This window comes from Salminus brasiliensis, chromosome 19 (assembly GCF_030463535.1).
Source record: "Salminus brasiliensis chromosome 19, fSalBra1.hap2, whole genome shotgun sequence".
Lineage (NCBI taxonomy): Eukaryota > Metazoa > Chordata > Actinopteri > Characiformes > Bryconidae > Salminus > Salminus brasiliensis.
This window is the reverse complement of record NC_132896.1, coordinates 31,495,316-31,507,167: the sequence shown is the minus strand read 5'-3', so window position 1 is coordinate 31,507,167 and position 11,852 is coordinate 31,495,316. Positions and strand designations below refer to the sequence as shown.

General features: G+C 45.9%; 1 protein-coding gene across 5 annotated transcripts in view; it reads left to right on the top strand.

Moving 5' to 3' along the window:
- The first annotated feature begins 581 nt into the window (after window positions 1-581).
- The window catches only part of rapgef2b (Rap guanine nucleotide exchange factor 2b), a 148,614-nt gene continuing 137,343 nt past the window's right edge, over window positions 582-11,852 (top strand). For all 5 annotated transcript variants that reach the window (XM_072663976.1, XM_072663977.1, XM_072663978.1 and 2 more), the window contains exon 1: window positions 582-830. In XM_072663976.1, the coding sequence (XP_072520077.1) occupies window positions 762-830 (69 nt within the window). In that variant the 5' untranslated portion in view covers window positions 582-761. The remainder of the gene's footprint in view (window positions 831-11,852) is intronic.

Sequence of the window (11,852 nt, the reverse complement as noted above, 5' to 3'; positions counted from 1 at the left end):
GTAGCGCAGTGTGCGAGTTGACTAGTAGCCAATCCGGACGCAGGGGAGGCGGGATTTGTCCTAAAACGGGTGGGAATAGAAATGAACGCTAGCTGCCGTGGCTTGAATGGACTCGCCCATGTACGCTCTCCCGAGGCGGTCACCATGGTGGTGGGATACAACAGTGGAGACGGCAGGCAGTTCGTTTGTCCCCCCCCCTCGTTTCCAGCCTGAAATAACAACAACACGTTTGTAAATTAGGGTCTTAAAACGTCGTATGGTTTCCGGAAGGACGGACTGGTCAGTCGCTTGACGCTGAACCGCGGTATGGACACCCCCCAGAAATGGGAGAGCTAAGCGGGGCGACGGAGTGCTAGAAATGCCTTTCCTCCAGCGTCTGGAACAGCGGGGAAAACAGCAGTGACCGCGGCTGTCAGCCCGTTATAAAGTGCACAGAGGCCGGGCTGCGACTTCCCGAGGCTTGTCTGCTGATAGTTCAGCCTTAAAAAGACCCGAAGCGGTGCTGTAGGGTCGCGGCCGGGCAGCTGAGGAAAGCCCGGGGCTCGGGCCGTGGCCTTGGGGAGGGAGGGAGGGAGGGTGTCTGCACGGCCGCCGAGGAGACGCTCAGGAGGCGGGCGGGCGGTTGTTGTTGTGCCGCCGCCGACGACGACGCTGCTGCTGGGGCTGGAACTGCTGGAGCTGCTGGTGCTGCTGCTTCTGCTGGAGGGAAGAAGTTCCAGGCTGGATTTTGGGCTGTGATCTGCTCTAAACAAACCAAAACAATGGCCTCGTACGTGGATAACAGCTTTCGGCAGGCGGTCATGATGAATCCGGCTGAAAGGACGCAACAGGTCAGGAAGGCTCCTGCCCTTTAAGCAGGCATTGTGTCAGCTGCAGCTTATAGTATTCCCACTATCCCCACTGTGTTATGCACTGTGTAGCTGGCTGGGGCTTTTGTTTTCTTTGCTAATAGGCTAAAAAAAAGCCTGCTGGCAGGGGTTGTAACCTATTCCCGTTAGATGCCATCATTACACCACTGGTAGGAGCTCCCTTTTCCACTCAGCAGCACATTTTCTAGGCCAGGCCTGTTTAAAACACTCCCATGATGGGTTAAAGGAGGTAGATGCAAAAGTGCATGGTCCCTGAACCTGGAAACACAACACATCACATCACATGTAATGTAGGGCACTTCCACCACATCCACTTCTTGCATCCCCCCCCCAGCATCCCCTGCATCCTCCCCAGCATCCTCCCCAGCATCCTCCCCAGCATCCTCCCCAGCATCCTCCCCATCCTTTGTCATGGACAGTGCCTGCATCCTTGTTAGTGTTTTTTTCACGTAGCGGCGGCGGCTTCAGATCGATGACGGTGTTGAGTTTTTTTGCAGTGTAATTGTCTCCACTTGCATTGACCGGGATGGTTTGGTGATTCACCGATCTGGACAACAATGGGCTTCCCTGATCAATACCAATTAAACGCTGAAGCAGACAGTTGCAGTGGCGATGGGCTGTGCACAGGCTGCTACGGCTGTCAGAGAGCGATACCTTCCCGTATACCTTCCCGTCCTCTGTGTTTAAGTGGACCAAACAATGGCATCGTTTAATCTGACGGCCGAATGTCCGTCCGGCTCTTAGTGCAATGCCCGGCCGTGGCCGACAGTTGTGAAAGACCCGAGGTTTTGACAGTGGATGTGTGGAAAAAGGTCAGCGGGTGAGGCCTTTGTGACCAGTCCACCTCTGAGACGACCAGTTCGTTTAGAGGCTCGAACCTTCATTTAAAGAGCCCTTATTATATATATTATATATATATATATATATTATATATCTGTGATCTTTGATCATCTTTTGATGTTTGCGTGGGTTTATGGACCAGAAACTTCAATGGCAGTTTGACGTCACTGTCATGACCCCCCCAATTGTGTCCAAATGTTATGACGAATGGACCAATAGAAATGCTCCTAAATAATAATAATAATAATAATAAAAAGCTTTTTTTTGCTGTTTTGGAGATGCAAGGTTTTCACATGACCTTGACGATATGCAAAAAAAATCCCTATGCTCATTGGCTGCCCTGTGTAGCAGTCGGGGGGGTTGAAACACTCCTTATAGCCTCAGTGTGAATGGGCGGAGCTTAACTGCTGTAGACTGAATATGCATATGATATTTTAATTGTGACATCACAGGAACCCTGATTTCCAGACTTCCTGTTTTTTCAGTTTAGTCTCATGAACTCTCTCATTGCACATTTTGAATCCGGTCACTGTTGACGTCCAATCAAAATGTATGTCTAATCTCGCTGTAGAGATGATGAAAATGGCAAGGGTGCTTTGGGAAATGGTGATGTGCTGTACGGAGGATCTTTTTGAAGGGTAGGTGGGAATGCAGGGGGCACATAAAGCAATTAGCCTAACAGGGGGGGGGGGGTGTGTGTGTGTGTCACCTTGACCTTTGGGACCCTGCAGTTCAATGAGTAAGCAAAACTCGGGCCTCGATTTGAGGGTGTGGGGTGACCATAGAATCCCCCCTGTGCCCTTGACTGCCCTTACCAAAAAGCATCCTATGATCTCGGAGGGGGTTTATCATAGAGCTGGGCAATATGACGATATTTTATCGTATTGTGATGAATCTTATCTTGATGCATAATAAGCTTTTCTAAGCATATAGAGGAGACTGTTAGTGCTTAATAAACACTGATCAGCTGCAGGTTTCATTACGGACAGTGTGATTAGACTGGGTTAATCAGATTAGAAATCACTGCATTCAGCACAGGAGAGAAGAATCGGTGGCTACTGATGTATGAAGCCTGTGATTACGTATATTGTGATAAATAAATATAATATCATAATATCATGATATGGTATTTTTATCGTGCACCCAGACCTAATTTATCTTGCTTCTTTTTGCAAAAAAATGCGTTCTGATTGGCTGCCCTGTATTGTGGCTTGAAACACTGCTTATAACTTCAGCTTGAGTAGGTGAGGATAAACTGCAATTGGTTTAATTGGTGGATAAAATGGAGTAAAGGTGAGGTGTACCCAGTAAAACCAGGGGGGGGGGGTTGTTTAGGAACAAAAATCAAGTAAAGTCAACCCAGGAATTTACGTCCATAAGTAATTTCCATGGGAATTACTGGAATGCCCACGGGAAACGATGCATTACCTTGAAATACATTGACGTCTACAAGCTTATCTTGTAAAAAAGGGTTCTTTGACTGGAAGCCTTTTTGGTGAACTCTGTATAGATTGTCTACCAGAGGCTGTTCTTTAAGTCCAGCTTGAATAGCCAGGGCTAAACTGCGGAGGGTTAATTGTTGGATAAAATATAAATGTAGTTTTTGTGATGTCACGAAATAAGGAAACCCAAAATATGCAGTTTTAGGAGCTTGGTTGGAGTGGATGGGATCTTTTGAAGTCTGCACTTATTCATTTTCTTGATTTATTTGAATAATATTGACCCTGTAAACAAATCCTGATAGGGTGGTGATGCCTGATAACTGGCTGCCCTGAATTGTGTCTCATTTAGCTCATATCAGTCCGGCCTGAAACACTCCGTATAACTTCAGCTTGAATGGGCGGGGCTAAAGTGTGGGTAAATTAGGCTGCACTGGTGGATGAAATGTAAATGTGATTGTTGTGATGTCACAAAAACAATCCCAAGGCTGGTGATTGGCTGTCCTGCATCGTGGCCTCTACAAAAAACAGCCCAATCTGAGATGCTCTGTACACCTACAGCTTAGGCTTGAATGGGCGGGGCTAAACTGCAGTAGGCTGCACTGGTGGATTATTTGTAAATGTGATTTTTTGTGAGGTAATAGATTCAGTAAATTGAAAGTGAGTCTAGTTTCCATGTGTGGACTTATTAATAATACAACTTCTTAATAGTCTTTTTTTTTGGTGGGGGCGAAAGGGTGGGGGGTGGGATCATGAATGGGCCCTTTAAACGTTAAGATGTCTATACCTGATCGCAGTATACGGCCTAATCATCGCTAGTATTATCCGCACCTGGCTTTAAGCAGCAACGGTCAGCAGAAGTAGCCGATGGTCAGTGTGGTATTCATTAGCGAAGCAATAGCCGGCCTGCAAATTCGGCGCAGCTGCATTTCCCAGTGATTACGTGATATCCTGCGTCCGCTCCCAGTGACTGATGGAGCCTTTAAATCAGTCACACTGCTGCACTCAGGCTTGGCCACCGTTCAGCAGCCTCACTACTTCAGCCTCGCTGTTGCTGCTGGAGTCAGATTGCTCCTCGAACAAGGGACGATTCAAGGGCTCAAGCTCTACAGCGACCGCTGGTTAGCTTTTTTCCGCCATCCTATAGGCTGTTTCGCTGTTCGGGGGCGTGATGTAATCGGTCAGGTAACGAGGGATCTGACAGGGCCTTGGGTGAGGCGAGGTTACGGTGTGGAAGTCGTTTGTCTAAGGCCTGACGCCGGTTAAACTAATGGAGCTGGCACTCTCCTTATGGTGTGCCTGCACATGCTCTCTGCGGCCAGCATTAACGCGTGCCAGTGGCCAGCGTGGATTTGACCGTCTTAAGGCCGCTAATCTCACTGTAGAGACGATGGAGATGGCAAAGGTGCTTTGGGAAATGGCGGTGGCTGTAGAGGGGGTAGGAGGGAATGCAAACGACAGAGAGGCAATTAGAGGGACAGGGGAAGGGCACCTTGACCTTTGGGACCTTGTAGTTTATACAAGTAAAGAAAAGCTCAGGGCTTGATTTGAGGTTTGAGGGGGTGCTGCCCCCTTCCCATTGAAGAAATAACAACAAAAATACCCCCTATGCTCTTGACGACCCTTACCTATCCTTGACTAGTCTTCCCTTGTGGTAATTTCCTTTGCGAGGTGAGGTGTACCCTGTAAAACTGGCACTTTTACCCAGGAAGTAAGGATCTGGGGGGTTTAGTGGGAACCTAAGCTGGTGCCGAAATCGTAGTAAAGGAATTTAATCGACCCAGGAATTTACCTGCATGAGATTTCCAGTCGATGCATTTCCCTGTGGAGCTCTGCATAGATAATCTACCCGAGGCTGGTCTTTAAAACTGTCGGGAAATTTATATGTAAAACCATTGCTGTTGTTAAAGACCCTTTGAAGAACCCCCTTGTTTTTAAGTACAGTCAGAAAAATTGTGTTTTTTTTTGTATTTCTTATTTTAATTTAGTTATTGTGGTAAAATCTGATGTTGTAAAAAAATGACGTCATATGTTGTGGAAATTGACTGATTAAATATATGTATATACAGTGAGTGTAGAATCAGGACGCACTGTACTGTTCCCAAGTTCCCATGTTTTTATTGTTATTGCTATATAAAATATGAGGCTTTTGTTCTTGTTGGATGCGCTGTGTTTTTTCCCCCACTAGATGCACAATCACTTTCAGGGCATTTTGGGGCGAAACATGTATTAATATTTTTCCCCAGCAGAGTAACAATAAAAAAGCTATTATAGGATATTTATATTCATATTCATGTGTTTTAAAATGATAATAAATATTATTTTAGATTTTTTGGTGACGTCATCAGTGAAGAGAATAATTGGAGACCTACTTCACTAGATGTAGTGCTGAAAAATTGCACAGTAAATGATTAAAATGTAATTGTAAAATGATTGTATTGGGGGATGTTGGTGCCCGTTCTAATGCATATGGTGTACACTGCTCCCCCACCCAAAATGCATAACTTGAAGATTCCCGTAATTATATTTGTGGGAGTGTGGAAGGGGCTCAAGTTGCCTTTGATATGATGTATGTTTTTCGTACCAGACCAACACGCAACTTCGCCTGAAAGCAAGTTGAGCACTAAGGAGGGGCCTCTGCAGAAATGTCCTCCCTGAAAAGGAGCCCACCCCACAGGTGCCCCGAACCCGCCATCACTACTGAGATGTTGCACAGTTGGACTGTTGGGCAAGGCTTGAGCTAAATATGTCTGTATCATCTGCTAATGTGTCTTTTTGAAGGCCCAGACCTTCTCCTCCTGGACCGATTGCGTCTTTCCTGCCTTGGGCAGGATGGGGAAGCGCATACGAGAAGCCCGGCAGCACTTAAAGGAAAACAACAGGGCTTTATTTTAGGAAAATTGGTCTCCTGACCCTGTTCCCCCTTTTGTTGGCTGCTGATAGCCTGTCTCTGCACATGTGCCAGTCATTGGGGCTGCAGGTGCTTTATGGCCTGCAGAGCCTTTAGCATCAGCATGCTGTGCTAATGGTCCCATCACACTCATTTTTATCTCCGCCAACAAAGCGGCAGCACCGCCTCGCTCTTAGTTGTTGAACGCGGCCAAACACGTGGAATATCCGCAGGCCGTCTGCTGATCTGGTGGCTGTTATCTAAACACGGCGTTTTTTGGAGGCGCTGTGATATTTGTCCGCTTTCCAGTAAGGAGGAACAGCTTCTGTACTGTGCCGAGTGATTTACAGACGCTCGCTCGGGGCTCAGGGACCTTTGGTGTTTTTCCGAGCCAGAGCGTCTGTCCGTAGCCCCCGGGCTCGCACTCGGCCTGCCAGCGTAAATGGAGTCACATGTTCTTTTTGTGTTGACTGCGGACGGAGTCCGTGTCCTCAGATAAACGGTTTTGCACATACACACATACACTGACGCTCGTCTCCGTTTTTATACACAGTGGCTAGTTTCAGCCGCCCAAGGCTGTTATTGACTGAGGCTTTCCTTCATGGGATACACTCCTTCACGCCTTTATGTCTGGATTCGTGGGGCGGCCTGTATATGACCTTTAGTGCACAATGGGCAACATGAGTGTATTAAGCCTGGAACGATTTCGGTATGTGCTGAAAAAGGCAAATGCAGAAGGCACCCTTATATCTTTATATATATATTTATTTTTATCTTTTATTTATTTATTTATTTATTTATTTTTCCTATTTTTTTAAAATAAATTTTATTTATTTATTTTTTATTGTAATCTGATGTTTGCTTCCAGAATTATTTATTTATATATATATTTTTTTTTTAAGCAGTGAAGTGCCCCCTATGTCACTGGCTGCAACACAAGCTCAAAGCTTGACTGATCCACCACCATGCTTAACAGTTGGTCTTGGTTTTATTTTTCAATTAATAATTATTTGGCCTAATTTTCCTCCCCAATTTTCAGGGCTTTTTCACATTTGTCCTTAATACCCGAGTTCGCACCCAGGGCCAATCCCCTTTTTGGGGAGGGGCTTATTATCGCTGGGTCGCTGATTCCGTACGTCACTTTTCTGCACCTGTTTTTGCTAAATACGGAGCTAGGTTCATCTGCTTATGGCTTATTCCTTATTTTCCTTGGATACAAACACTCACGTGGAGAGGAACAGCACTTTCTGGAGTCGTGACATTTCGCCAGGCAGCTGTTCTCATAGGGGAAAGTTATTTATCTATCTATTTATTTATTTATTTATTTATTTATTTATTTTAAAGCCATGCATGCGATAAGTAAAAGCAGTCATGTGACTAAAAGAACCAATCAGTAGAGCGGGTAGCTTCCACACCTGCAGCAGACTGAACCAGACCTCGCTAGAAGCGAACCCCAGACCACTTCCCAGATTTCTGGGCCACTTCCAGGGAGAGCCCAGGAGCAGTCCAGAGAACTGACCTCCATCAGCGGTTCAACTTGTGAGCTGCCGAATGTATTGCGAACTGAACAGCGGCGTGTAAACGGAGCAGCGCTCCCAGTCTGGATCTGTATACCGAGATTTCTTATCCCATATGTGAGGTGGTGGCTTAGCGGTTAGAGGGCCAGGCTATTGATCGCAGGGTTGTTGGTTCAATGCCCACTGTTGTGTAACCCTGGGCGCTGCAGCAATGGCTGCCCACCGGTACAGGCTGGTGTGTGCTGTATCGCTGTGTGTGTTTGCTCACTAGTGTGTGTGTTTGTGTTTGTTAAAGGCTGAACTCTCTGCTGGAACTTCTAAAAGGTTGACAGACATTTTTGGAATGTGTCAGATGTCGCTTTTTCAATGACGAAGCCCCACGGCCGAGGACAGGGGCAGAGGACTGTGATAATGAATGTGCAATACACAGTTTATAAACAGACCCACTGAGTCATCGCCGGCGCCGCCGCCTGGCCATGTGATGTTGAGTTGCACCGTTCCACTCAGACACTGAAGGTCAGTGATGTATTGCCTCTACAGTCTACAGGCCGGTCTGCCTAATTGACCTGTTTTCAGGACACTGTCGTTTAGCGCTGGTCTAGTTTGACTGTGCAGAAATGATGGGGCTGGTCCAGCGGGTCTGATAGGTCCGTCCAGCAGCTTTTTAAAAGTAAACTGATTTGACTGAGGTCCACTCCGTTGCCGGACCACCCCCTTTTTTTAATCTGGACACAACGACTTGTGTGTTGGCAGGGGAATCTAATAATGCGAACCACCGAGACCACACAGCTTTACGCTTCAAAAGCACCAGCAGGGCTTCGTTTGGGACTGCGGGCGTGGCTGCTGGCTGTGAAAACGTCTTTTTTAAGCTTAAAAACGTATTTTCCACGCTGTAGTGCATCAGGACTCTCGCTTGGTTCACGTTCTTGGATTTCTTCTAAGATCCAGAGGTAGGACACTTCCTCGTTCTTCATACTTGTGCAGCTATTGGTGGAGGACTAGCGTGGACCAGGCTTGTCTTTTAAGATCGTCTTCAAGGACACTTTAGATTAAATCTAGGCGCTTGCAGCCATAACATTAAAACCACCTTCATAGTATTGTGTTGGTGCCCCTCGTGCCACCAGAAGTGCTCTGACCCATCAAGGCATGGACTCCACACAACATAGCCAGCATTGCCTTTTGTGTCGCCCTGCTGTGGGATCCAGGAAAGGACATCCAGTGAGAAGGCGACAGCAACGTGGGCACCTATGGCGGATCGATGCGTGATCTATGGAGGTCTTGCCTCACTGGTCACTTTCGCAGGTCTTGTGGAATCCGTGCCTTTTGGTGGCAGAAGCGGGACTATGTACTGGTTACTGTGTAAAAGGGGGTGTATTGTTACACTGTTATTACAAAGCATCTGGTAGCTGATTGGATGTAAACCTGTTATGTCATGATTTCATTTCTTTTTCTAATTAACCCCTTAAAGCCTAGGCTTGGTTTTAGATTTGAATTTTGAGACCTATTGTTCATCATTTACTATGAATCATGAATCATTCAGTATCCACTATGAGTGATTCAGTATCCACTATGAGTGATTCAGTCTCCACTATGAGTGATTCAGTATCCACTATGAGTGATTCAGTATCCACTTTGAGTGATTCAGTATTTAGTCAGTGTTTAGTATTCAGTAATTAGTCAGTACCTACTATGCATTTTCAGTTATCTGCTTTATATATTTTTTGTTCACATTGGATTTAGTAACTACTATGAGTGATTCAGTATCCACTATGAGTGATTCAGTATCCACTATGAGTGATTCAGTATCCACTTTGAGTGATTCAGTAATGCACTATGAATTATTCCGTAATGCACTATGAGTGATTCAGTATCCATTATGGATTATTTAATATTCACTAGAAATTATTCAGTAACTGCTGTAACTTTTATAGTACCCACTATGAATTATTCAGTTATGTGCTTTAAATATTTAGTATGCACTACACATTTAGAAACTGCTATGAATTATTCAGCATGCACTATGAATTATTCTGTAACTACTAAAATCAGTATTTACAATAAATTAGTCAGTACCCACTATGAATTATTCAGTTCCTGCTTTAAATTATTCAGTATTTACTATAAATTAGTAACTACTATGAATTATTCCGTATCCACTGTGAATTACTCAATATCCATTAGGAATTATTCAGTAACTACTGTGACTTTTTCACTACCCACTATGAATTATTCTGTAACCACTAGAAATGATTCAGTGTCCATTCTGATTTACTTATTTATTTATTTATTATTTTTCTATAAATGATTACTCTGTATCCACTACTAAGTATTTAGTAACTACTATAAACTATTCAGTATCCACTATGAATTATGAGGGTGAGGATCTGAAGGGTGCGTGGAGGCCTTTAAGGTGTAAGTTTTTATTTTTACTGATGGTTCAGTATTTCTTCGCAGCTTCCCGTGAATGTTCCGCCGCTGCGTTTTGTCCTTCGCGACTTGTTCACTAACCTCGGGGCGGGTGCCGTATCGCCCACGCTTACGGCCTAACGCAGCATGGCATGTCGTCAATATTGTGCAGCCTGGCTGTGTAGTCTCAGTGCCGCACAAGGCCGTGTCTTGTCGAGCGCCTAGACTTCAGGGTCAGGGAGGGAGGGGAACGGAGCTGCCCTTGAATGTGAATGTGCATTTTGTGCCTGTCCCGAGGCTTCGCCGTGTTTGATGCCAACTAATGCTGGACTACAGGAGTGCTTATCAGGCCCTGTCCCTTCCGGAGCTTCTTTTGATCGTTCGGTCAGGTCCGCTCGTGTCGGTGCTGCGCCCGGGCCGTGTTTATCCTGCAGTGACCTGCTTTGATCTGCTGAAAACCCCCTCCCGATCCACTCGTGACTCCTTCGCTGTGATCTCCATCAATGGGAGGAAATCTCATCTTTTGAAGGCAGCGCTGGAAAATGCATGGGAAGATCTGCCGTCTCGTTAGAATGTATAATTAATTGTACATTAACACGGATTGCAGGTTTGACCCATATAGTTTAAATTATGAAGGCGTTAATTAGGAGTGAGCTGGTTACTCACAGCTTTTCCTAATGAGTGCTGAGTTCTGCCTCATATGATCACCATAGAGAAGCACTGTCAATTGAACAGGACGCTCGGGAGCCCCGGGTCACCATGCCCAGCTAGAGGGGTACAAAGCCCCCCTGGCATTGAGCAGTGGAGCTGCATCTCTATTAAGTGGTGAAACTCCTCCTCCATCCTATTCAGCATCAGTACCTCACCTTACTAATACTGGGAGCTGATTGGTCTGGTAGGTCAGTCAGACTGGACACTATAATACTATAAATTCTACAATTTTACTGAGGTTTCCTGTTGTTTATTAGCTCATCTTAGCAAAGTTATGGGGTTGTATTGTTAATAGATACAAAGACCAGGTCAGTTTCGGGCCGATCGTCAGCATTAGGAGAGTCGTGTCGGACCGGGGGTGGTAATAAACCTAGATCGGGACAAATCCCTTATATGGATCTCTGTGTGATGAGTTTTTACTGCGTTTCAGTTGATATTCGTGGTCGTGTTGGATCTAGCCCCCTTTTTCTAACGTGTGAAATGTGTGCAGTTTTAATTTTCAGTAATAATTACAGGCCTGCAGACTCTCTGCAACCGCAGGAGCCTTAAGACTGATGCTGATGCGCCTCGCTTTTGCTCCCATCCTCTCATCTTTCTTTAATGCAGCTCCACGAGATATTTTTAAACCTTTTTGGAGGAGAGACGAGGCCTCGTCATTTCTCTCGCGCTGCCCTTGGGTGGAGAATGCCGGGGATCTGCATAATGCAGGGTGCCACGGAGGTTTCGCATCACTTGCGCTACATGCCTCACTCGCGTCCTACACAAGCGCCTGGCAAACGAGCGACCCCGGACCGCACACGCATTCCTCCAGTGTCGTTACAGAAATGTCAAGGCTAGTGAAATGTAAATCACCCTGAATTCATCTTTCTGAGACGCAGTGGACGTGCCAGAGACATTCCTTGCGGTGGAAAGAGAGGAGCATTTGGGGGAAAGTATCTCGGAGGCTTCCATGACGCATCTTGGTGCTGTCAGTGGGGTGTACATGCAGGAAAGGAAGCAATGCTGAGGCACGGACACGGACACTGATCCAAGATCTGCTGTTAAAAAGCTAATCCAGAGCTCGTTGAAGGGGAAAGTCTTGCATGGCTGGTCTGGGATCAGCTCTAGCAGAGCGTCTTTGCGCACTCCTGTAATCCTTCCTGTGCCTGAACCTATTTGAGTCTGGTGAGTGTGGATCAAA